This window comes from Hyla sarda, chromosome 10, assembly GCF_029499605.1.
Source record: "Hyla sarda isolate aHylSar1 chromosome 10, aHylSar1.hap1, whole genome shotgun sequence".
NCBI classification, from domain to species: domain Eukaryota; kingdom Metazoa; phylum Chordata; class Amphibia; order Anura; family Hylidae; genus Hyla; species Hyla sarda.
In genome coordinates this window covers 1,680,690-1,704,755 of record NC_079198.1, presented here as the reverse complement: position 1 = coordinate 1,704,755, position 24,066 = coordinate 1,680,690, and the positions used below count along the sequence as shown (strand labels likewise).

Sequence of the window (24,066 nt, the reverse complement as noted above, 5' to 3'; positions counted from 1 at the left end):
GGGATCAGTGCAATGTAAAGTATAGGACAGTGGTCTACAACCTGCGGACCTCCAGATGTTGCAAAACTACAACACCCAGCATGCCCGGACAGCCAACGGCTGTCCGGGCATGCTGGGAGTTGTAGTTTTGCAACATCTGGAGGTCCGCAGGTTGAAGACCACTGGCATTGGAGGGTTATACTCACGTGTCCCCGCCGCTCCGGACCCGTCACCGCTGCCCTGGATGTCGCCGTCCATCGCTGTCGCCGCGTCCTCGTGGTGTCCCCAACGCTCCGGCAAGGCTTCTACTTACCCGGCAGCCTCGCTCTCCGTCGCCGCCATCACGTCGTTACGCACGCCGCTCCTATTGGATGACGGGACGGCGTGCGCAGCGACGTGATGACGTTGGAGGAGAGCGCCGATGATGCAGGGCTCCCGAAGAGGACGCGCCGGAGCCCCGAGGACAGGTAAGTGATCGTCAGTGGACCACACTGGGCACCGTAAACGGCTATCCGGTGGCAGCTGAAGCAGTCTGCGCTGAGGGATAGCCGTTTATGCGATGGCCCCGACATACAAAAGCATCGTATGTTGATGCTGCCTCTGAGAGTGATCATATGCTAGGGGGGGGGGGGGGGGTCACTGTATAATTAGGAGCAGAATACACCTGAAAAACAGTGTGAATACGGCCTTAGGAGCCCCTTGAGCAGTATTTATCCACAGTCCTGTGTTTGACCCAATGATTCAAGCAGATACTTGAATGATTTCTCCATCTTGGCATGAATTTGTGATGCTGCCCATTTTAGGGCCACTCTAACTATAAGGTCCTAAGAACCAGGCTTACTTCTCAAACGTGCAGTACGGCTTGAAGCGATCCACCAGAATCTGCATTTTTTCCATCTCTCCGAAGGACAGGTACGGGATGATGCGCAGCAGGCCCTGCAGGACACTGGGATTCGATCGCACAAATGTGCTGTTGATCTGATCGAGCAGCATTACCAGCTGATCCTTATCCCCGGTGAGCAGCAGGTTCCCCTGAGAATGAAGAAATTAAATGTCATATCAGCTGACGGGAACAAGTAATGTGCGCTGGGTTCACACCACGTTTTGCAGTACAGTTCCCGTATCAGGTTTTTGATTTAAAAAAAAAAAACGGATTCCTTAAAACCTGACTAAACTATCAAAATGTGTGTACAAATTTTAATCCATATACGGTTTGAAAAATGATGTCCGGTTGCATTCGTTTTTTTAAGAAAAAAAACGTATAAATTTTTAACTGTTCATTTCATTATGAATAAAGTTTCACTTGTTTGATTAAAATCCCAAGAAAAAAAACTGTGCAAAGTCAAAAACCATATGGTGAAAACCAGATGCAACCGTACGCACATATTGTTCTGTACGGTTCCCATGTTAAAAAAAAATAAAATAAAAATACGTATATGTTTCAATACGGTTTTTCACCAACACCAAAAACCGTGCTAGGATACGGTTTTAGATACGGGAAAAAAACTGACAAACCCATACAGGATGCAAAATGGACACAACCTGATGCATCTTTTGGCGTATGGTTTTCAACGGAGAGTCAATGCAAACGGTTTTCAATACGGTTCTGTACGGTTTTCAGATTGAAAACGTATACGGGAACTGTATAGCAAAAACGTGGTGTGAAACCGACCTAAGGAATACTCCACTCATGTCAGTCATACGCGCCGCTCGGCCAGCACTGAGAGGCTGCAGCAGATCTCTTGTAAGTTTGTGGTGCCACCTAGTGGCTGTAAGGATGTACAGCACCAACAAAACACCTGAAGGTTTCACTTTCACTTCAGATGCGGTAACTTTGATCGCCGCGTCTGAAGAGTTAATACCGGGTATCACTGCGATCGGTGATGTCCGGTATTAGCCGTGGGTCCCGGCTGTTGATGGCTGCTGGGACCGTCCAGTTATGACGCGGTGTCATATCGCGGGTGCCGGCGTATGATGTAAATATACATCCTCCTTCATTAAGGGGTTAAATACATGCCCTCAATACACTTCTATGGCAGAGGTGGAGACTGCCGAATGCAGCGCTCCAGTTCTCCCATAGAGATGTATTGAGGGGGCGTGTCGGCTGCCGCATCATGCAGTGGTCGGACACGCCCCCTTGCCGTTGACTGCTGGGGCCCCAGCGATAGGATAGGGGATAGGTTTTCCTATCCCGGAGTACTCCTTTAAGCAATTTTGAGGTTCCATTGATAAAGAGGTTAAGAGGTTTACCATAAATCATATCAATCTACCAATAAAAACATATAGTAGTGAACCTTTAATGGCTGCTGGATACAAGAACCTTGATGCCTCTCACCTTGTCCTCGCTCAGGGGCTCAGCATTGGACTCGTCCAGTATGATCTCCATGATACTCAGCACTTGTTCAGCTACAGCCGCGCCGCCGCTATCTTTGCTTTCCTGTTCTGCCACCAGGGCCTGGAGAAAAAGACGACTATAAGTCACAGAACGGCTTCTCCTAATTCTACATGAGCTAATTCTACTTACAATTCTACACCAGTCAGTTGGGGTCTTACCAGGTTCAGGGTGCCCAGCATTACATTCAGGGTGTTCATTTCGGGTTTTACCAGCTGCTGGCGATTCACCTTCACCTTGACGCAGTAGCTGAAGAGCTTCAGAAGGACCTGTACACGAGGACGAGTAAAGTCAATGCACAAAGCTCATCCATGACACGTAAACTCCTGCAAACCTTAAAGGGGTACTCCACCCCTAGACATCTTATGAGACAGACATCAGATAAGATCCCATAGCTGGAGACCCCTGCAATCTCCCCGCTGCACCCGGCATTCATTTAGAGCTTCGGGTGCAGCGCCGGAGGCTCGTGACGTCACGGCAACGCCCCTCTCAATGCAAGTCTATGCACGCCCCCTTCCATAGAGTTGCATTGAGGGGGCGTGGCCTTGACGTCACGATCCCCCGCCCCGCATGACCAGTCATACGAACTTCGCTCCGTGCACCGGATGTCTGCTTTTGGATAGGGGATAAGATGTCTAGGGGCGGAGTACCTCTTTAAGTCAACAACACACCCACATGTAAGCCAAGAGACTGACCGTGAGGAGATGACGTCCCTGCTTAAAGTCCTTGATGCCGGCCAGACGGTTCAACATGCATTCCAGTCCACCACACTGAGCCATGACTCCCGCCATCTTGTACACTTCCTCCTCATCTTCTTCCTCGTCTTAAAATAAGAACACAAATAACAATTCGTTCTCCATCCAGTTTATAAAAACTTCAATGTCTAACTATTTCCTCCCCTATAAATGCTACCTGTGGTGGAGTCCAGCGACTCAATGAATTCTTCTGTTGCGTCTCCTAGAAGACCCCTCATTCTGTAGATTATTCTCATTGGTTCCCCCTGAAACAAGGAAGAAAACGGCAACATAAGTGTCTATCAGGGCATGGAGGAGGCTGCAGGGGGAAGACCACTAATAAAGGCCATGAGATCGTGTAGGGACAACCCTGAAAATATTTAAAGAGAACCTGTCATGATCTTGTTATATTTTATAATCCCCCCAGTTTACTGCCCCCATCATGATAAACCACCCCCTGCATTTATTTGCATTATCTGTTAGTTTTCTACCTTGATATTGCTCTGTATTTTCTGCTCAGTCAGATTCACAGACTGGGAAGGGGCGTTCCCCAGCAGGTGTGACATCATGTGAAGCCATAAAGGGGAGAACTTCCTCCCTCACTCTGCTACACACAGCCAAGAGCAGTTCAGTGTGAGATGAGCTATGATTGGCTAAGGCTGCCCTATACAGATCAGAACAAGCCTTACCTCATTGGTTGGACACCAAACCTTCTTGTACACCTCGGCCACCGGCAGATCTAGACTGATGATCTTATTATTCACTAGAAGCTGGAACAAGACAAAAAGGTTAAGATATTGGTACTACTGGACTGAAAATAATTCTTACGCCGCAATGTCCTAGAGCAGCAGTCACTAATCAAGAAAAAACTAAAATAAAGCTACACTGAAAATGTAAGTGAAGCTTTAAACATCATATTCACAGGAAGCAGAATTGCTGAAGATAAGCAGTGCAGATTCCAAAAAAGCTTAAAATGTGTGTGTTAAAGGGGTACTCCACCCCTAGATATCTTATACCCTCTCCAAAGGATAGGGGATAAGATGTCTAGGAGCGGAGTACCCTTTTAATACACACTTACATTTTAAGCACCCCTGACATTGGGTGCACAGAGCAATCATCACTCCGTGCCGGATGACTGGCGACGCGGGGCGAAGGCTTGTGCCCAGTTTGTGACGTCACGGCCACGCCCCCTCCCATAGACTTGCACTGAGGGGGCATAGCCGTGATGTCATAAGCGTGGCGCGGCCGTGACATCACAGGCCTCCGGCCCTGCACCTGACGCTCTAAACTAATGCCAGGTGCAGCAGGGAGATCACGGGGGTCCCATCTTATCCCCTGTCATTTGTATAGGGGATAAGGTATCTAGGGGCAGAGTACCCATTTAAACAAATTTTCTGATGTCATAGAAACGTCCCAGAAGTTTTCATTGGCGGGGTCTTTGATCTGAGACCTCCGGCAATGAACAGAAGTGGTCTCCCCAGTGTGGTCTCCCCAGTGTGGCCTCCCCAGTGTGGCCTCCCCAGTGTGGCCTCCCCAGTGTGGTCTCCCCAGTGTGGCCTCCCCAGTGTGGCCTCCCCATTGTGGCCTCCCCAGTGTGGTCTCCCATTGCTCACTGAACACACCGACTCACAGACTTTCTACAGAGACAGACATCACTCAGCAGAAAGCTTGTTACCTCATTTTAGGGATAGGTGGCGATCCTGGCACCCAGACCCCCACGGAGAAATTTTGGCATGTCACTAAGTGATCTACTCACCTCCATCCCACTGTCATCCTCTAGCAGGGCAACTAGATCACAATCCTGGCAGATCTTATTCTTGATGTCCCTCATGAGAGGTCCGATTCCTGGCTCATTGCTGCTGTACGGGTTCCCTGGCATTCGGCCCTGGAGGAAATCTTCTTGTTGTGGGTCTTTCTCAAGGGTCACAAAGAATTCGGTCACTTCATTCTCCTCCTAATGAACAGACACAACATATGATCAGTACATGAATTCCTGTCAATATCGCAACAGACAGACACGAGGCGCGACAGACAGACAGACAGACACGAGGCGCGACAGACAGACAGACAGACACGAGGCGCGACAGACAGACACGAGGCGCGACAGACAGACACGAGGCGCGACAGACAGACACGAGGCGCGACAGACAGACACGAGGCGCGACAGACAGACACGAGGCGCGACAGACAGACACGAGGCGCGACAGACAGACACGAGGCGCGACAGACAGACACGAGGCGCGACAGACAGACACGAGGCGCGACAGACAGACACGAGGCGCGACAGACAGACACGAGGCGCGACAGACAGACACGAGGCGCGACAGACAGACACGAGGCGCGACAGACAGACACGAGGCGCGACAGACAGACACGAGGCGCGACAGACAGACACGAGGCGCGACAGACAGACACGAGGCGCGACAGACAGACACGAGGCGCGACAGACAGACACGAGGCGCGACAGACAGACACGAGGCGCGACAGACAGACACGAGGCGCGACAGACAGACACGAGGCGCGACAGACAGACACGAGGCGCGACAGACAGACACGAGGCGCAACAGACAGACACGAGGCGCAACAGACAGACACGAGGCGCAACAGACAGACACGAGGCGCAACAGACAGACACGAGGCGCAACAGACAGACACGAGGCACAACAGACAGACACGAGGCACAACAGACAGACACGAGGCACAACAGACAGACACGAGGCACAACAGACAGACACTGATCTCTCTCATTTCTATATCATTGTTTTCCAATATCCCATTGTTTGGATATCGCACAGTCACAGCTTTTAGCTGTCCGGACCAACTGGAGACATACTGTTTGGAAAACAATGATATAGATTAGTGTATTTCAAACAATATGTCTCCAGTTGTTGCAAAACTACAACTCTCAGCATGCCCGAACAGCTTTAGCTGTGTGGGCATGCTGGGAGTTGTAGTCACACTGTTTTGAAAACACTGATACAGATAGATATGAGACGTAATTCCTCCCACCACCCACCGGGTATATGATACTGCACAGCCTCTCGAATATGAAGACAGGCGTCCTGTAATCATCCAGGCTGTACCGCTTGGCTGTCTCAATGCAAACGGCCATGAAAGCCTTTGTTTCTGACTCGGTACCTGCAGGAAGAAAGAAAACAAGATACTTATAGTGAACGTGGATCATCGCATTATACCAAGAACTTTGTTACATTCAATAGAAGCATCAGACCACAATTGCTTATCTGCATGATGAAGAGGTCTCTGAAGAAACCCGCAAAGCCATGAGTCATAGTAATGGAGGAGAGTGAGCGGTTACCTGTGGTCATGTCCTCCAGCATCTCCAGTAACATGTCCTGGGTCTCATCAATCAGCTTGGTTCTCTGCACCACCAGCTTCCGGAGACACAGGTAACCATTAAGCACGGTGCCAACCAGGCGGCTCTTGAAGTGACGCTTGATGGATTCCACCTCCACGAAGGAAGAGAGGAGACCTGAGGGTCAGATGAGGCAAATGTGACATTATGTCAGAACTTGGATATTGCACAGTCACAGGATGGGTCCCCTGAGACCACTATTGACTCTCACTCTCAAGGACGTTTCCCAAAAAATAATGATTTGTCTACAAAGGGATGACCGCAGGGACTGATACCTGCAATCGACTAGTCAATGGGAAGACAAAGAAATAGTCAAAACTGGTCACTCCCTGTAAACCCCTGAGGAGTTTCTTAGCTTTAAACAGGTCAAAAGACCAAAATGTATCACCTATACACAGGACCGCTACCAAGGACTGGTGGGACTGACCCCTGGGACCACTTTAGTGATCATGAAAATGGGGTGCACCCCAATAATCACATACTCCTCTCCTGTCATGTGGATCTAGGACAAATTCTCCTTTGTTTTGGTACAATTTATGGCCATGAATATTTCAGCAATTTATATTTTAACGTAAACACATCACAGGGCTAACAAATAATGCAAACAATTGCCATAAGTTTGCCCTAACAGTGGTCCTGTGTGTAATTAGTGCTGGGCGGTATACCGGGATGAACTGGATACCGTTTTTTTTCTCTCCCACGGTATGGATTTTTGCCCATACCGCTATACCGGTCGGGCCCCTCCCCCACCCTCCGGATGAATTGTAGAGCCCAGCGCGGCGCCCTTACTTGTCCCAGTGTGCTTCTGTGGCCAAATAACAGAAGCGAATCCATTTACTATGTCCCCCCACTGCGCCTGTCAGCCAGTGTCCCCGCGAGCACGATCAATCCCCACCACTAGCGGGATCCATGTGCCCACTAGCGGTGTCACAAGAATGCCTCCCGCGAGCGCTACCATCACCGCTAGCGGGGACCCTGTGCCCACTAACGGTGTCACAAGAATGCCGAGCGCGGCTCTGTTCCCCCTCCCTGTCAGCTCTCAGGGTACGGGAACAGATTTAAAAGCCTTGCGCGGCTAACGTAGTACTGCGCAGGCGCAGCACTACACTAATAGCGTAGGGCTAACGTAGGCAGCGCTAGGAGCTACGTTAGCTGCGCGCAAGGCTTTTAAATCTGTTCCCATACCCTGAGAGCTGACAGGGACGGGGAACAGAGCCGCGCTCGGCATTCTTGTGACACAGTTAGTGGGCACAGGGACCCCGCTAGCGGTGATGGTAGCGATCGCGCTCGCGGGGGGCACATTTGACACAGCTAGTGGGCACAGGGACCCCGCACGCGGGGTGGGGGACAGGCGGTAATACCGTGATAAAAAAATATACCATGATATTCATTTTAGGCCATACCGCCCAGCACTGTGTAATCCTGTCTTTTAAGACGCGTTATTGTTAAAGGGGTACTCCGCCCCCTAGACAACTTATCCCCTAGCCAAAGGATAGGGATAAGTTGTCTGATCCCGGGGGTCCCGCCATTGGAAACTGCCCCCTCAATCTCTGTGCAGCACCCGGGTGCAGGTGGCAGGGATGTCACACCACACCCCCTCAATGCAAGTCTATGGGGGGCATGGCGTGACGTCACGAGGGGCATGGCTGTGATGTCATGACCCCTGCAGCCTGCTTCCGAACGCTGGGGCAGCGGAGTTCCCCTTTAAGGGGTTAAAACCCGAAGAATATCACAGGAGCATGTCCTAATGTCTTACCTGTGAGACTCTTCAGAGCATATCCCTGCTGCAGGTCTGTGCTGAGCGTCGCCTCTTCTAACGCCAGAAGACGGGCAATTTCCTAAAGGAAGAGGGAACACGTTCATGTATAAGAATCCATGAATAACTGAGGGCCCTATTGTCGGAATACCCTGTCATTTACATTGGAATATGGCGTATGGTCAGGATTCTGAGCGGAATCCATTACCTTAGTGATGAGATTCCCAACATACGGTAACACGCCCCGTGCTGCCAGGTAGATCTTCCAATGAGCGGGCTTAATGAGCTTCTGATACAAAGCGAGATATTCTGCAGAACATTCTCCAGCAACGCTGAGTTCATCCAAATAGCTGCAAGTAAACCGCCTCATGTCAGCACAAGAACGGACATCTTATATATCCCATAATAATGAGAATATATCCTACAACACCCACCTGGTGAGAAGGTCCAGGACCTGCTGTCTGCGGCTCGGAATGGATGACAGCGCCTCAACAATGGTGCACGCGGCCTGACGGGCGGCTTGTGTGGCCGGGGTGAACAACACCTGGGTGTGAAAGGCAAAAGGGTTAACACCAAATACTAAAAGGTGCAAGACAGAAATGAGGATGAAAATAGACATGGAACGCAGCGGTAACAAGAGACGGCCCTCACCTGTCTGAGCCAGTTGTTATGTCCCAGTTTCAGATCCAGCGGGGTCGTCCTCTTGCCTTTCTTGCTCAAAAACTGTTTCCACTTCCACACATACTTCTCCTGCAGATACATCTGCCGCAGCTCAGCTTTACTTGGTGCATTACCACTGTTGTCTACACCTGTAAAGGTAAAGAAACCATAAATGCAGCTTGTATAGAAAATCAGACGTCAAGGGCATTCACTACAATGTAACCGCTGTTCATGATAGAACTGTATAACTGCACCCAATGATTGTCAATTGAACCTTTACATCTGTATGTGACCCATCCCCTCCCCCTGAACCCATTACCATTATGTGATCCCCCTGTACCAATTACCATTGTGTAACCATTATGTGCCCCCCACCGCACCCATAACCATTATGTGCCCCCCCGCACCATTACGTGATCCCTCCGTACCCATTACCATTATGTGATCCCCCTGTACCAATTACCATTGTGCCCCCCCCGCACCCATTACCATTGTGGCCCCCCCCCGCACCCATAACCATTATGTGCCCCCCCCCACACCCATTTCCATTATGTGATCCCCCCATACCCATTACCATTATGTGCCCCCCCCCAGGTACCCATTACCATTATGTGATCCCCACCCCCCAGGTACCCATAACCACTATGTGCCCCCGCCCGCCCCAGGTACCCATTACCATTATGTGCCCCCCTTGCACCCATTACCATTATGTGCCCCCCTTGCACCCATTACCATTATGTGCCCCCCCGCACCCATAACCATTATGTGCCCACTCTGTATCTATTACGAATAAGTGAACATAAGGTTAAATGTGTGTAGCATTCGGCCATCTTACCTCGGGCTGGGAGACATTTCTTCCAGGCTTCATATGACGCTTTGTGATCCCTCTTCAGCCACAGTTGGGCCTGTGCATGGATTTCATTGCTGTACGGCTTTACTGTAGTTAATGCTTCCATTGGAACGTCCTGAAATATAAACAAAAAGATGCCGAGAACATGGAACCTGTATACTAGGCTCTAAGAGCTTGTATTATATAATAGAGGGCACAGAAAGGGCATAATATATATATATATATATATATATATATATACACAGGGTACAGAGAGATTGCATTATATAATAGAGGGGCACAGAAAGGGCATTATATATATATATACAGGGTACAGAGAGCTTGTATTATATAATAGAGGGGCACAGCAAGGGCATTATATATATATATACAGGGTACAGAGAGCTTGTATTATATAATAGAGGGGCACAGAAAGGGCATTATATATATATATATATATATATATATATATATATATATACACAGGGTACAGAGAGATTGTATTATATAATAGAGGGGCACAGAAAGGGAATAATATATATATATATATATATATATATATATATATATATATATATACAGGGTACAGAGAGCTTGTATTATATAATAGAGGGGCACAGAAAGGGAATAATATATATATATATATATATATATATATATATATATATATATATATATATACAGGGTACAGAGAGATTGTATTATACACTGCTAAAAATAATAAAGGTCTCCCTGCGATAACACGTCCTAGATCTGAATGAACTAATCGTATGAAATACTTTCCTCTTTACATAGTTGAATGCGTTGACAACAAAATCACACAAAAATTATCAATGGGAATCATTAACCCATGGAGGTCTGGATATGGAGTCACACTCAAAATCACAGAGGAAAACCCCACTACAGGCTGATCCAACTTTATGTAATGTCCTTAATACAAGTCCCAATGAGGCTCAGTAGTGGGTGTGGCCTCCACGTGCCCGTATGACCTCCCTACAACGCCTGGGCATGATCCTGATGAGGTGGGGGATGGTCTCCTGAGGGATGTCCTCCCAGACCTGGACTAAAGCATCCGCCAACTCCTGGACAGTCTGTGGTGGATGGAGCGAGACGTCCCAGATGTGCTCAATCGGATTCAGGGGCATGGGCGGCCAGTTCATAGCATCAATGCCTTCCTCTTGTAGGAACTGCTGACACACTCCAGACACATGAGGTCTAGCATTGTCTTGTATTAGGAGGAACCCAACTGCACCAGCATATGGTCTCACAAGGGGTCTGAGGATCTCATCGCGGTACCTAATGGCAGTCAGGCTACCTCTGGCAAGAACATGGAGGGCTGTGCGGCCCCCAAAGAAATGTCACCCCACACCATTACTGACCCACCACCAAACCGGTCATGGTGGAGGATGTTGCAGGCAGCAGAACGTTCCCACGGCGTCTCCAGACTCTGTCACGTCTGTAACATGTGCTCAGTGTGAACCTGCTTTTATCTGTGAAGAGCACATGGCGCCAGTGGTGAATTTGCCAATCTTGGTGTTCTCTGGTAAATGCCAAACGTCCTGCACGGTGTTGGGCTGTAAGCACAACCCCCACCTGTGGACCTCGGGCCCTCATACCACCCTCATGGAGTCTGTTTCTGACCGTTTGAGTGGACACATGCACATTTGTGTCCTGCTGGAGGTCATTTTGCAGGGCTCTGGCAGTGCTCCTCCTGCTCCTCCTTGCACAAAGGCGGAGGTAGCGGTCCTGCTGCTGGGTTGTTGTCCTCCTCCGGCCTCCTCCCCGTCTCCTGATGTACTGGCCTGTCTCCTGGTAGCGCCTCCATGCTCTGGACACTACGCTGACAGACACAGCAAACCTTCTTGCCACAGCTCGCATTGATGTGCCATCCTGGATGAGCTGCACTACCTGAGCCACTTGTGGGTGTTGTAGACTCCGTCTCATGCTACCACTAGAGTGAAAGCACCGCCAGCATTCAAAAGTGACCAAAACATCAAGAAGCATAGGAACTGAGAAGTGGTCTGTGGTCAACACCTGCAGAACCACTCCTTTATTGGGGTTATCTTGCTAATTGCCTATAATTTCCCCCTGTTGTCTGTTCCATGTGAAATTGCTTGTCAATCAGTGTTCTTCCTGAGTGGACAGTGGGATCTCACACAAGTGTCAGTGACTTGGAGTTACATTGTGTTGGTTATGTTCCCTTTAGTTTTTTGAACAGTATATAATAAAGGGGCACAGAAAGAATACATTATAATAAAAGGACTATCCCAAGGACTAACGCTGGTCTTACCTTATTCTTCTTGCTGGTTGGGGTGGGAGGCTTAATAAGCTTCTGTAGGATTCTCAGGCACATTAATGTAATGTTCTCCACCACTACGGGGGTCTTGATGTTCACGGCCATCAGGAAGAGACTCAGCGCTGTGAGGTGGAGAACAGGTTAAAATAAATATACAAAGAACATGACAATACATACATATATATATATACATACATATGATTAAACACACAGGCCCTGCTCCTGTCAGGACAGTGCGGACTCATGCGCCCCCCCCCCCCCCATAAACACTATTTCGTGCTTCTGCAATACAACAGCATAATAATGTCACTTCTGTCTGTCTTAAAGGGGTTATCCAGGGAAAAAAAAAAAAAATGTTGCAAAACTACAACTCCCAGCATGCCTGGACAGCCAACGGCTGTCCGGGCATGCTGGGAGTTGTAGTTTTTAAATATCTGGAGGTCTGCAGGTTGGAGACCACTGATATAGAAGATGTTCTGTATCCTATTGTTCATGCAGAACTTAAAGGGGTTATCCAGGAAAAAAAATTTTATATATCAACTGGCTCCAGAAAGTTAAACAGATTTGTAAATTACTTCTATTAAAAAATATTAATCCTTTCAGTACTTATGAGCTGCTCAAGTAGAGTTGTTCTTTTCTGTCTAAGTGCTCTCTAATGATACCTGTCTCGGGAACCGCCCAGTTTAGAAGAAAAACCCAATGGCAAACCTCTTCTACTAGAGATGAAAGCAGAGAGCACTGTTGCCAGACAGAAAACAACTCAACTACAGCAGCTGATAATTATTGAAAGGATTAATATTTTTTAATAGAAGTAATTTACAAATCTGTTTAACTTTCTGGAGCCAGTTGATATATATTAAAAAAAAAAAAGTTTTTTCCTGGAATACCCCTTTAAGTTCTGCATGAACAATAGGATACAGAACATCTTCTATATCAGTGGTCTCCAACCTGCAGACCTCCAGATGTTGCAAAACTACAACTCCCAGCATGCCCGGACAGCCCTTGGCTGTCCGGGCATGCTGGGAGTTGTAGTTTTGCAACATCTGGAGGTTCGCAGGTTGAAGACCACTGTTCTATATCATGTGGTTTAGTACGTACCACAGCGCAGACGAAGCTCCCAGCAGTTGTCCTCCTTGGATATGGAGTCCGTAAGCAGCAGCATCTCATACTGTAGACTACTGGCCTGGAATACAAAGTTACGTTATTTAAAACTATAACAGGAATTGCAACATTTTAGAGCAGTGTATCCGAACCAGTGTGCCTCCAGCTGTTGGCTGTCCTGGCATGCTGGAAGTTGTAGTTTTGCAACAGCTGGAGGCACACTGGTTGGGAGACACTGTTTTAGACACAATACATTGATTTAAAATAAAGTCACTCAGTAGATATCAGAAATTTTCAGTAACCTGGAACGTCTGATAACTTGGCCTGAACGGGATCCTATTAAAGTGGTAATCCCACTAAATGTCTGATAGATGGGGGTCCCACAGCTCCATCCATTCACTTCTATGGGAGTTAAGAAAAACACTCAGTCTCTGTAATTTATATAGTAAAGGAAAGGAGATTTGCACATGGTCACCTTTCCATTCATTTCCAGCCTGGATGTAATGACGGGGATCCCCCATTCTGCATACAGCTAAGGGTCCAAAAGGTAAGACCTGCAGGGACTGTCCAGAAATCGGAAAACAGAGCTGATTTCTAATGGAAACAGCGCCACCCCCTGTTCTCAGGCAGAGTGTGGTATTGCGGCCCAGTTCATTGAAGTGAATGGATCCAAGTTGTAATACCACACATAACCTGAAGACAGGGGTGGTGCTGTTTTTAGAAGGAATTATCCTATACTTTAATGCTGGATTAAAGGCATTTTAATAGAATACTGAATATAGTGACCTAAAGATTATTCATTTTTACCAATAATTCATATAACATTTACATGGTACCACCCTAACTTAGCGCCAAAGGCCCATTTATGTCCATGGCACCGAGATGTAGTTCTCTGCACAGCTCCTGCTTGACGACAAAGCCGAAAAGGTACGGGAACCTTTCATTTTAGGGGGGGGGGGGGGGGGGGGACTGATCGGACCATTACTGATCTGTAAAAGACCTGATTGTAAATGGTTATAAACGAGTAAATTGTCCGACTTACCAAATCTGGATTGGCCCAATGCCCTTTAAGGGCCGTTGATACTTTTCCAATAATTAAGTCATTCATCTGCTGAGTGGCTTCTGGATTGTCCCTGGAAAATGGTAAAATGGACCAATAAATAAAGGAAAACAAAAAACCACAAAAACTAACAGATTAGGAAAGATGTGATGAGATCCTACCTGGTCAGCAGGCACATGACCTGCCGCACTTCGTCGCGCATGGAGGCGGGGCCACGGCGCAGGTTGTAATCAAAGAGTTCTCGGATGAGGCCTTGTGACACCAGGATGTGCCGTATGGTGCTGTTGGTGGCCAGGGCACGGAGCAGAGTGATACAATGCTCGGTCACAGCAGAAGCGCAGCCGTAGCACTTGGTGGAGGATGTATGGCCGCAGCCCAGCACCGATAAGGCTCTGTACTGACTGGCAGTGAACGTGGGCTGTACCGTGGTGCGGGAGGATCGCGTGGCGGCTTCTCTCTGCTGCAGATCATACTCCAAAAGCTCCTTCCGGGAGGCGAACACTTTCTGAAATTAAACAGGTTTCCAAGAATCAGAAAACTCTGCAAGAACAACAACTATCGCTGCACGATTGGAAGAAAATGCGTAAATGCAATTATAGGAGGTAAATGTTGCGATTTCGATATAAATGGTGAAATCCCCTGATTTCATGTCTAATCCTCCCCCATTTCATGCCCTAACCTCTAATTTCCTATTCCCCCCACAGATCCCGTTCTCCTCCGTACGGTCAGGTGTCTTATGGGACTTACAGGACCTTCTTGCTTAGCCAAGCGCGGGCCTGACACATGACACCGCTGCGGCCACCGATAGGCTGAACGGGAAAGGTCCCAAGACAAGCTGGTTGTCAGGAGCATGGAGAAGACATCGGGACCGCACAGGATCTGCAGCAAACTTACAGGGAACGGGCTATGTGAGCATAAGGGTTTTTAATGTTTCCCCCGCGCCCCTATTATTTCTTAGGACAGTATTTTCCAAACAGGGTGCCTCCAGCTGTTGCAAAACTGCAAATCCCAGCATGCCCGGACAGCCGTTGGCTGTCCGGGCATGCTGGGAGTTGCGGTTTTGCAACAGCTGGAGGCACCCTGGTTGGAAAATACTGTCCTAAGAAATACTGGGAATTGTAGTTTTGCAACAGCTGGGGGCACACTGATTGGGAAACACCGTTTAAGACAATATAAGCAAATTCATAAGGATAAGAGCATTGTATGGTGGCAGTGTTTCCCAGCCAGGGTGCCTCCAGCTGTTGCAAAATTACAATTCCCAGCATGCCCGGGAAGCCAACGGCTGCAGCATGTGAACAAGACTTATTCAAATCTCCTTTACATAAATGGTACTGTGATTTGGAGGGGGATTTTATAAAATGAAAAAGCTAAGTACCCAGAATTATCCGTTGTCACTCTAAATCAGTGTCTCCCAACCAGGGTGCCATGCAGGATGATGTAGTTATGCACACTGGTTACAAAACACTGCTCTACATAAACAAAGGCTGTCCGGGCATGCTGGGAGTTGTAGTTTTGCAACAGCTGGTGGCACCCTGGTTGGGAAACACTGCCTTAGCATTTGATTTCCGGTTGCGGCCGAGCTCCAGAGCCTGTGTGTGTGATATGGTGCTGGGCCGCTGCTGGGGGGGGGGGGTCCATATCGACATAGCACAAGAATCGTGGTGCTATATATTGTGCAGCCCTAACAACAACAAACGTTCCTCACAATACATCACTTCACTAGGTCTATTACCTGGATGATTTTAGAAAGTTCATCAAAAGAGTTTTTGCAGTCCCCGCAGTATTCCTGGGCCAGCTGCAGGATGTAGCGGTTCACGCTGGCGGACGTGGAGCTTATTCCTCCGGCGTTGGCAGAATCATCCTGTTGGGGGAGAAGAGATAAAAAGTGACGCCAAATGATTGAAGACAAAAGGGAGAATTATGAAGGAATGTCAGAAGCAATGAATACCTGCGGCTTCTCCGGGGCGGCTTCATTCACTTTGTAGAGAAGGTTTTCTAGCTGCGGTCTGTGACCCATGAGCTGGTGATAGACTCTGTCCGCCTTGTCCAGCAGGGTGTTGATGTTGGTGACCGCCTATATATGAGAAGTATGACAGCCATGAAGTCAGCACAACCATGGACTCCTACAGCAGCCATTTACCTCCTACTACAATCTGTGTGTGGGAGGTAAATGAATAGTCACATGTATGGATTTATAATTTGTTGACCAATGAGATACATTAATGGGAGGGGAGCAGGTTATATAGGAGCAGCCAACAGGGCTTAGTCTTTCAACTGAACATTTCCGAGATCTCTGCTTGCTGTCAGTGATGGCAAACGTGTATTGTTCTCTTATCATATCCAAAAAACTACAAATGTTATCTACTACATGTTATCAGTGTCAATGATGCCCGCCTATCTGGCTTCTCAGCGCTGCGCTGCCGGGCATCATTGACACCAGGTGGATATCATCCGGAGCAGCCCTGTGATCTGCCCCATTATACCCACGCTAGGGTGCTTGTACATCACAAGCATAGGGGTCTTTATCCAAATAGTGTGGCTATTTACTATATGGTTTGTTTACTTTCTATGTAGTATATGAGTTTGTGCTGTTATCTCTATCTGGACATATACTCTGGTCAGATAAGTACTACCCTTGTATATTATAATGGCTCTATAGAAGTTTGGTTTGAAAACCTCATATTCCCCTGAAGAGACCACCGATCGTGGCAGAAACGCGCCGGGATTAAGGGAGCTATTGTCGCCTCCTGGTGCTACTTGTGCTATAATTCATATTAATTCAAAATTTACGTCCGGTGAAACCGGCTTTGGCTGGCACTTTTTCTTAGTTTTAATTGTTTAGGTATGTGGGTTCACACAAATTGGTGAACTTTTATCTATATAATAAAAGTTAAGTTTTAATTGCACCGTTCCCTCCCTTTTTCTATATTATCATATCCAACTAATCAAACAATGCTTGTTGTAATTAAAATATAGCAAACATTGAATGTATGTCAGACGCATATAGATATGGGGGACCAGCCTTGGAAACTAATATTAGCGATTACATACAATCGGAAGAGTCCTTATAGGAGAACTATGGCAAAAACTAACCTATCCCATAACCACAGGATAGGGGATAAGTAGCTGATCACAGGGGGTCTGATCGATAACACCCCCCCCCCCCGGGATCTCCAACAATGGACATGGTGAGGAGCATTTATTTCTATGGGATCGCATAAAAGACCAGAGGACAGCACTTGGGCATCATCGGAGCACCCATAGAAATGATTGGAGTATGTGGAGTATAGGGTCACATGCAGCGCGTACAGAGCTGGGAATGCGCTGACGATAGTCACTAGAAGAAGGCTCCCTGCAGCCGGGTAAGCCCTGTGTGTCTGCACGCAGTAGATCTGCAGCAGGGAACCCACTGCTATGAGCAGACACAAAGGGCTAATAGGCCGCAGCAGGGAGCTCGCTCTAGTGACTGGCATCTGCAACGTGAAATACGCTGCTGATGTGCTAAGTGTGACCCTACCCTTAAAGTGTCATTGTCATTTGATTAAACTTTTGACACATTCTTCACCTGTAAAACATTTAGACTGCACTGGGTCTCACTCCTGAGACTTGATGCTATTGTGAGTTATAACCTTGTGAAGGGCACAAGAAGCGAGCACTTCACTCCCCAGCCGGTCAGCAGATCAGACATTTTCACTTATGCAGTGAAAGGGTCGGATTTGAGTGACAGCCGGGAAGTGAGGCGACCGCTGCCACACATTTACCCAGCTGTAACTAGCGAAAGAAGGCCTCCGGAGCGAGACCTGGTGCGATTTTAAACTTTTGACATGTCTGGACAACACTTTAATCTAAACTTTAATCAAATGAAACTAATGCTTTTTTTTTTTTTTTAAATGATGACCTATGCTTAGGATAGGCCATAAGTATATAACTCCGTGTTTCCCAACAAGGGTGCCTTCAGCTGTAACAAAACTACAACTCCCAGCATGCCCGGACAGCCAACGGCTGTCCGGGCATGCTGGGAGTTGTAGTTTTGCCACAGTTAAAGGCACCATGTTTGGGAAACACTGATTTAAGTCTATGCAGTTCTAGTAAAAGTGCAACAGCCTCTTCACTTTTTACCAAGCTCTATACATTCTTTAGTGTCTGTACCAGGGACTCCACCTTGTCCTATTAATTTAGATGCACACAGTGCCTGGTAGGAAGTGAGGGGTCCATGAAACTCGAAGTGCTGCAACCCCTTTAATCTTATCGGCGGGGGGCACCAGGAATCTGACCTCCCCCAATCTGGTATTTATGGCCTAAGGCAGGCATAGGTAACCTTCAGCACTGCAGATGTTTTGGACTACATCTCCCATGATGCTTTGGCAGAATTTCAGCTGAAAGAGGATCATGGTAGATGTAGTTCTAAACATTTCCAGTGCCGAAGGATGTCTATACCTGGCCTAAGGCATGGAAAATCTATCCTGCCAGGGAGCAGCTGACTTTTTTTGCTGAGTGTCAGCGCCTCCTAGTGGCAAGAGCATATACCCATCAGTATCGGTGTCCCCCAATAAAGAAATCCCTTGAGTTCTAGCAGCCGCACCTTCTTCCGATCCTCTTCATTCTCAATGGGATCAACAGCACAGCAAGGTCTTGCATACAGCATGAAGTCAAAACGTGCATACTTGCAAAACCCGCAAGCGTTGCACAGGAACGGGTCCTTCTCATCATAGTTAATGGATCTAAACGGAAACGCACAAATAAAATCATGCAAAAAATTTAACAAACCACCATAAATACTGAGTGTGTGTAGAGACGGCTCTCACCTGCACTTGTGACACTGGTAGACGTTTTCACCACAGTTCCCACACACCCCGGGGTTGGCAGGAACGGAGGCGCTGCAACGAGGACACTGGAGAGTTTCTGAAGACGCCTGGTAGTTTTCATAGAAGTCGGCAAACTCGATCATTAGGTTTGAGGCCACAATAGGGAGCGGAAGATCGATCTTCACTTCGGTTTGTCCCGGAGTCAACTGGACCTTTTTAGCTTTGTGCCAGCGTGCGGGTCTAGGGCAAAGGATGAGAGGAAAGAAGAGCGATTATTAATAAAACCTCACAAAATGTGAAGAAACCCATAGTCCTGCTAAAAAGGGAGTAGAGCCCTGTATTGGTATTGGGATCTCGCGGGACTCAAAAAAAAAACTTGTAGGCGCTAATGAGGTTGTTGCAGGCGGGAGGGGTCGGTCATAGAACATACTGCGGGTCCTAAAAAAAGTAGACTTTTTATACTTACCGTAAAATCTCTTTCTCGGAGGATCCATTGGGGGACACACAGAACGTGGGTATATGCTGCTGACACTAGACAACAAAAGAAAGTCGGCCCCTCCCAGCAGGATATACCCGCCTACAGACTCTACAGAGCTAACCAGTTTAGTCCCAAAGCAGTAGGAGAGGACCGACAAGGAAAGGAAACCAGCAATGAAGGAACCACAGACAAAAAAATAACCAGAACTAACCCCTGGACAGACAACTGAACCAAAGACACCAGAACAATGGGTGGGTGCTGTGTCCCCCAATGGATCCTCCGAGAAAGAGATTTTATGGTAAACAGGGTTCTCTGTATGTACAAATGCAAAAAAAGTTCCCAGTAGTTTGGAATCTTTGATATCCTGATTATCAGAATTCTTCCGCACTTTATAACACTGTTCCTCTCGGCCATATCGGAGTACGACCCCTATAGTAAAACAATGATAGGTACAGTGATGGCTCCTTGTATATAATACAAAGCTCTAGGTTCTTACTTGTTCTTCAGCTCCACAATGGCTTGCACGGTGCGGTTGTTGTAGTACAGATTAATGGTTCGGACCATCTTCGTTCTCTTCAAGTCACCGATCTTCACGGTCACTTTGCTGATAGTGTGGCTTCCTATGAGCTTGACCACTTGTTGTGTGGTTGTGTAGCGTGTGTCCACTTTAATTGAAGAAAGTTTGATGTTCTGGGAAAAAGAACAAAAAAGTTTTTGCTAAGAGATTCCTCCCAGATTATGAAACTGCTGCAAATAACCCCCCAACCTCGTACTTACACACAATGGGACTTCGGGGTTGTTGCAGACCAGACAAGGGTCACTCTCGAGATAGTAACCATCAAATTCTACCAAACCAGAAAGCGTGCTGAGAAAAGAAGGAAGAAAACAACAAAATTACAAGAGGTTTTTCCAAGATTAAAACCTATCACATATCTCCCACTGATCGTGCGAATGGTGGTCCCTTGGCTCGAGTAAATGGAGAGGAATCATGTAGGCTTGTCCAAGGCTCCATTCCCAGCTATAGGACTGCTGAAGGCAAGAGTAGGGTGTGTATACCAGCAATCACACTGATCAGATGGTCCATGGTCATAAATAAAAGCATGTGCCATGGGGGCAGGGAAGCCGGTCACTTACTTGTAGATGTTGGAGTTGGGATGATTGGTCAAGATGTGGTTCTGGGTCCGCAGGATCTCCACAGCCTTTTGGGAATATTCCTTAAACTGAAAGTACAAGAGACGCCATTTTAATTAAAGGGGTACTCCACCCCAAGACAACTTATTCCCTATCCAAAGAATAGGGGATAAGATGTCTGATCGCAGGGGTCCTGGTGGGACCCCCCTCGATCTCAGCTACGGTACTTCGCTCCGTGCTGGATGACTGGCGATGCGGGGTGGAGGCTTGTGATGTCATGGTCACGCCCCCTCATTGCAAGTCTATGGGAGGGAGCATCATGAGAGAGGCATGACCCTGACGTCACGAGCCTCCAGCGCTGAACCAGACACTAAACGAACGCCAGGTGCAGAACCCTTTGGATAGGGGATTAGATGTCTAGGGGCGGAGTACCCCTTTAAAGGGGTACTCCGGTGCTTACACATCTTCTCCCCTATCCAAAGGATAGCGATAGCTATCACGCCCTCTCCCGTAGGCTTGCATTGAGGGGCGGAGCATGACGTCACACGGGGGCGAAGGCGTGACGTCACACGCTGCCGGCCCTGCGGTCGACCGTAATCAGACCCGGAGCGAACACGCTCCGGGGGCTGATTAAAAACGGGGTGCCGCGTGCTTGATCACGGGCGTCCCCAGCTGCGGGACTCCCGCTATTAGGCATCTTATCCCCTATCCTTTGGATAGGGGATAAGATGTGTAAGCACCGGAGTACCCCTTTAAGTAATGCCATCATCTTTAGCAGATTAGAAACTGGTTAGGTCCAAGAACTCGCCTTCTTTTCTGTCTGAGGCGTCTTCAGGGAGAAGTATCCGAGAAGATCAACAAACTGAGCGGCTTTTCGTCCATAGGCTGGGAGCTCGGGCCAGATTGACCACATGAGATCTAGGAGGAGTTCCTGCTGGGACTTGTTGGAATTCCTGAGATAAAAGACATTGCAAACTTAAACAATGAGAATGAATAAGATGAATGATATTCTAACCAACATCAGACGGCAGAACAGTCACTTGACCGAAATATGGAGAGCGATTTGGATCCCTTAAAGCAACAATTCATCCAGGAACTCTGAAATGTTTTATTAACAAGTGAATCCAACACAGTGTTTCCCAACTAATGTGCCTCCAGCTGTTGCAAAGCTACAACTCCCAGCATGTCCGGACAGCTGAAGGCACCCTGGTTGGGAAACACTGATTCAGTGGATAAAGGGGCTTTACAACAAATCAATCCAACATATACTGCGAAAGCTCACAACATTTGCAGGGAGTTTGCATGTTCTCCCCTTGTTTGCATGAGTTTTCCCTGTGTACTCTGGTTTCTTACTACAAAACACACTGATGGAATGTGTACACTATAAAGAATTATTATTATTTTTATTAAAAGGAAATTTGTCATCAATGTCACCTGCACTAACCCATCGGTGCAGAAAGGTAGTGCAGGAGACACTGATGATAACCATACTTACCTGCCCCTGTTCTGCGTTTCCGTTCGCCCTTTTCCGTTCCGGGGCTGGCTTGGGACATGGGCACAGGTGTTTGACGTCACCACTGCTGTTTCATGCTGGGTCCCACTGCGAGCAAACAGCAGCGATGATGTCAGGAAGCTCTGCCCGTGCCCAAAGCCGGCTCCAGAACAAAAACAGTGGAAGATAGCAAAAGAAAGAGTCCACAGAGTGGGGACAGGCTAGTATGGTTATAATCAGTAGAAGAGTAGCAATCCCAGCACTCACCATAAATAGAATGCAGACGTGATTTATTACATATCCTAAGTATAAACAGGACGCGTTTCAGCTCCCTGCCAGGAGCCGAAACGCGTCCTGTTTATACTTAGTATATGCAATAAATCCCGTCTGCATTCTATTCATGATGAGTGCTGGGATTTCCACTTTTCTACTATACTCTGGAACTGATCCATCCACTGGCACCACCAAAAGATCTACGAAAGTGCAGACCCTCTACCCATGGTTATCATCAGTGTCACCCGAGCTACTGGTCTGTACCAATAGGTTAGTGCAGATGACACTGATGACAGATTTCCTTTAAGGCCAAGTTTACATCACCCCCTGAACTCCATTCCATTTAGGGTCAGTTCGGCACAAAAAAAAACAGGAGCCAAACAGACCTTCAGCACAATGCACAACACCAGGTCCAACTGACTTGACTTGGTGTCCATTATTTTAGGGGAGTTGAGCAGAGACAATTAGCAGACATGCAGTATTTTTTTCTCTGCTCACTCCCGACTTTTAGCAATGGAGTTCCCTTAAGCGATGTGAACGAGCCCCAAGCAACTTGGCATAAAACAATCCAGAAGGATTTTTTCTTTATAACAAGTCCTAAGTATGTCCCGCTGTATAACAACCCTGTATATCAGTCCCCAAAAAGTTCGATAAGGTGTGGATGCCATGGTTGATTTTGGGGGGAGTCAGTTGTCCCCTCGGAGCATGTGGGTTCTCCTCAGTAAGTGTGGGTGGTTACTGCCATCTATGTGGAGGAACAGAGGGTGCTCTTGGGTGTATGTGTGGTGTGTGATTGTGTTGTTGTCTATTGTTGGGCTGTTCTACTCCAGGGGCTTCATATTTGGCCCATTTCCTGGCTTATATCATTTTACCTAAGGATTCAATCTTTATGCTGCTGTATAGCTATTGTGTTTGCATGTCTCTATGAGCTTTGCATTGTATCCGGTCTAGTTTGGGTGCTCTTATGGTGCTCTCTGGAGATTTGTTGTATTATTTTGTGTTTGCAAAACTATAAAAAATAAAATAAAAAATGAACAAGTCCCGATCACTATTCTAACCTGTAGATGTGAAGCGCTAAGCAATGAGCCTGCCAGCGGACAGAAGAAGCATTGGACTCCAGAAGGAAGCAGCGCAGGAACTGGATCAGCGTTTCCTTGTCTGCAAACTTATTTAGTTGGTTGACGAGTGCGGTGCAGAGCTGCTCCTCTTGACTACTGGACCCCTCCCCTGGAAGACACCATTAGATTTACTATGTAGATTCGGCAGAGCAGCGATTGGCTAATGAGGTGATCAGTCAGAAGTCCATTACCTTCCTTGTCTTTGTCTTTATCTTCCTTTTTGCTTTTCTTGGTTGAAGACTTACTTTGAGGCTGACCAGAGCTTGAGGATGGAACGGAAGAACCTGAAGATGGGGAAAGGACTTTGCTGCCGCAGAGAGCACACGAGAGCAGCTGCAGGAGGACCGGAGACACCCCTTCATCCACCAAGAAGCTCACCTGAAGCAAGAAGTACAGGACCGCTGAGGGAAAACAAAGGAGATTATCAGTCAACGATAGACGAGACCCAAAGGCATTTAAAACTAGTGTTATAGGATAAATGCACATAATTATTTATAATGGGGAATATATGGCTTATAATGTGATTGTGTATCGTTAGGATATGCCATAATTTTATAATTGGAGTGGTGGGGGGATTGCACCTCTGGGA

The 24,066-nt window shown here is 47.5% G+C and overlaps 1 protein-coding gene across 1 annotated transcript in view; it reads right to left on the bottom strand.

The window, feature by feature from the left end:
• The window catches only part of UBR4 (ubiquitin protein ligase E3 component n-recognin 4), a 114,071-nt gene that overhangs the window by 21,822 nt on the left and 68,183 nt on the right, over positions 1-24,066 (bottom strand). Inside the window, exons 67-94 of the mRNA XM_056544678.1 lie at positions 23,669-23,878; positions 23,418-23,586; positions 21,403-21,547; positions 20,598-20,683; positions 20,241-20,328; positions 19,960-20,153; positions 18,986-19,225; positions 18,763-18,901; positions 16,129-16,254; positions 15,913-16,041; positions 14,342-14,685; positions 14,163-14,253; positions 13,118-13,202; positions 12,014-12,141; positions 9,730-9,859; positions 8,886-9,043; positions 8,669-8,778; positions 8,443-8,584; positions 8,235-8,316; positions 6,422-6,595; positions 6,122-6,243; positions 4,862-5,059; positions 3,795-3,875; positions 3,284-3,371; positions 3,067-3,194; positions 2,533-2,640; positions 2,315-2,434; positions 821-1,011 (exon numbers count right to left, since the gene is read on the bottom strand). Of these exons, the coding sequence (XP_056400653.1) occupies positions 821-1,011; positions 2,315-2,434; positions 2,533-2,640; positions 3,067-3,194; positions 3,284-3,371; positions 3,795-3,875; positions 4,862-5,059; positions 6,122-6,243; positions 6,422-6,595; positions 8,235-8,316; positions 8,443-8,584; positions 8,669-8,778; positions 8,886-9,043; positions 9,730-9,859; positions 12,014-12,141; positions 13,118-13,202; positions 14,163-14,253; positions 14,342-14,685; positions 15,913-16,041; positions 16,129-16,254; positions 18,763-18,901; positions 18,986-19,225; positions 19,960-20,153; positions 20,241-20,328; positions 20,598-20,683; positions 21,403-21,547; positions 23,418-23,586; positions 23,669-23,878 (4,006 nt within the window). The remainder of the gene's footprint in view (positions 1-820; positions 1,012-2,314; positions 2,435-2,532; positions 2,641-3,066; positions 3,195-3,283; positions 3,372-3,794; positions 3,876-4,861; positions 5,060-6,121; positions 6,244-6,421; positions 6,596-8,234; positions 8,317-8,442; positions 8,585-8,668; positions 8,779-8,885; positions 9,044-9,729; positions 9,860-12,013; positions 12,142-13,117; positions 13,203-14,162; positions 14,254-14,341; positions 14,686-15,912; positions 16,042-16,128; positions 16,255-18,762; positions 18,902-18,985; positions 19,226-19,959; positions 20,154-20,240; positions 20,329-20,597; positions 20,684-21,402; positions 21,548-23,417; positions 23,587-23,668; positions 23,879-24,066) is intronic.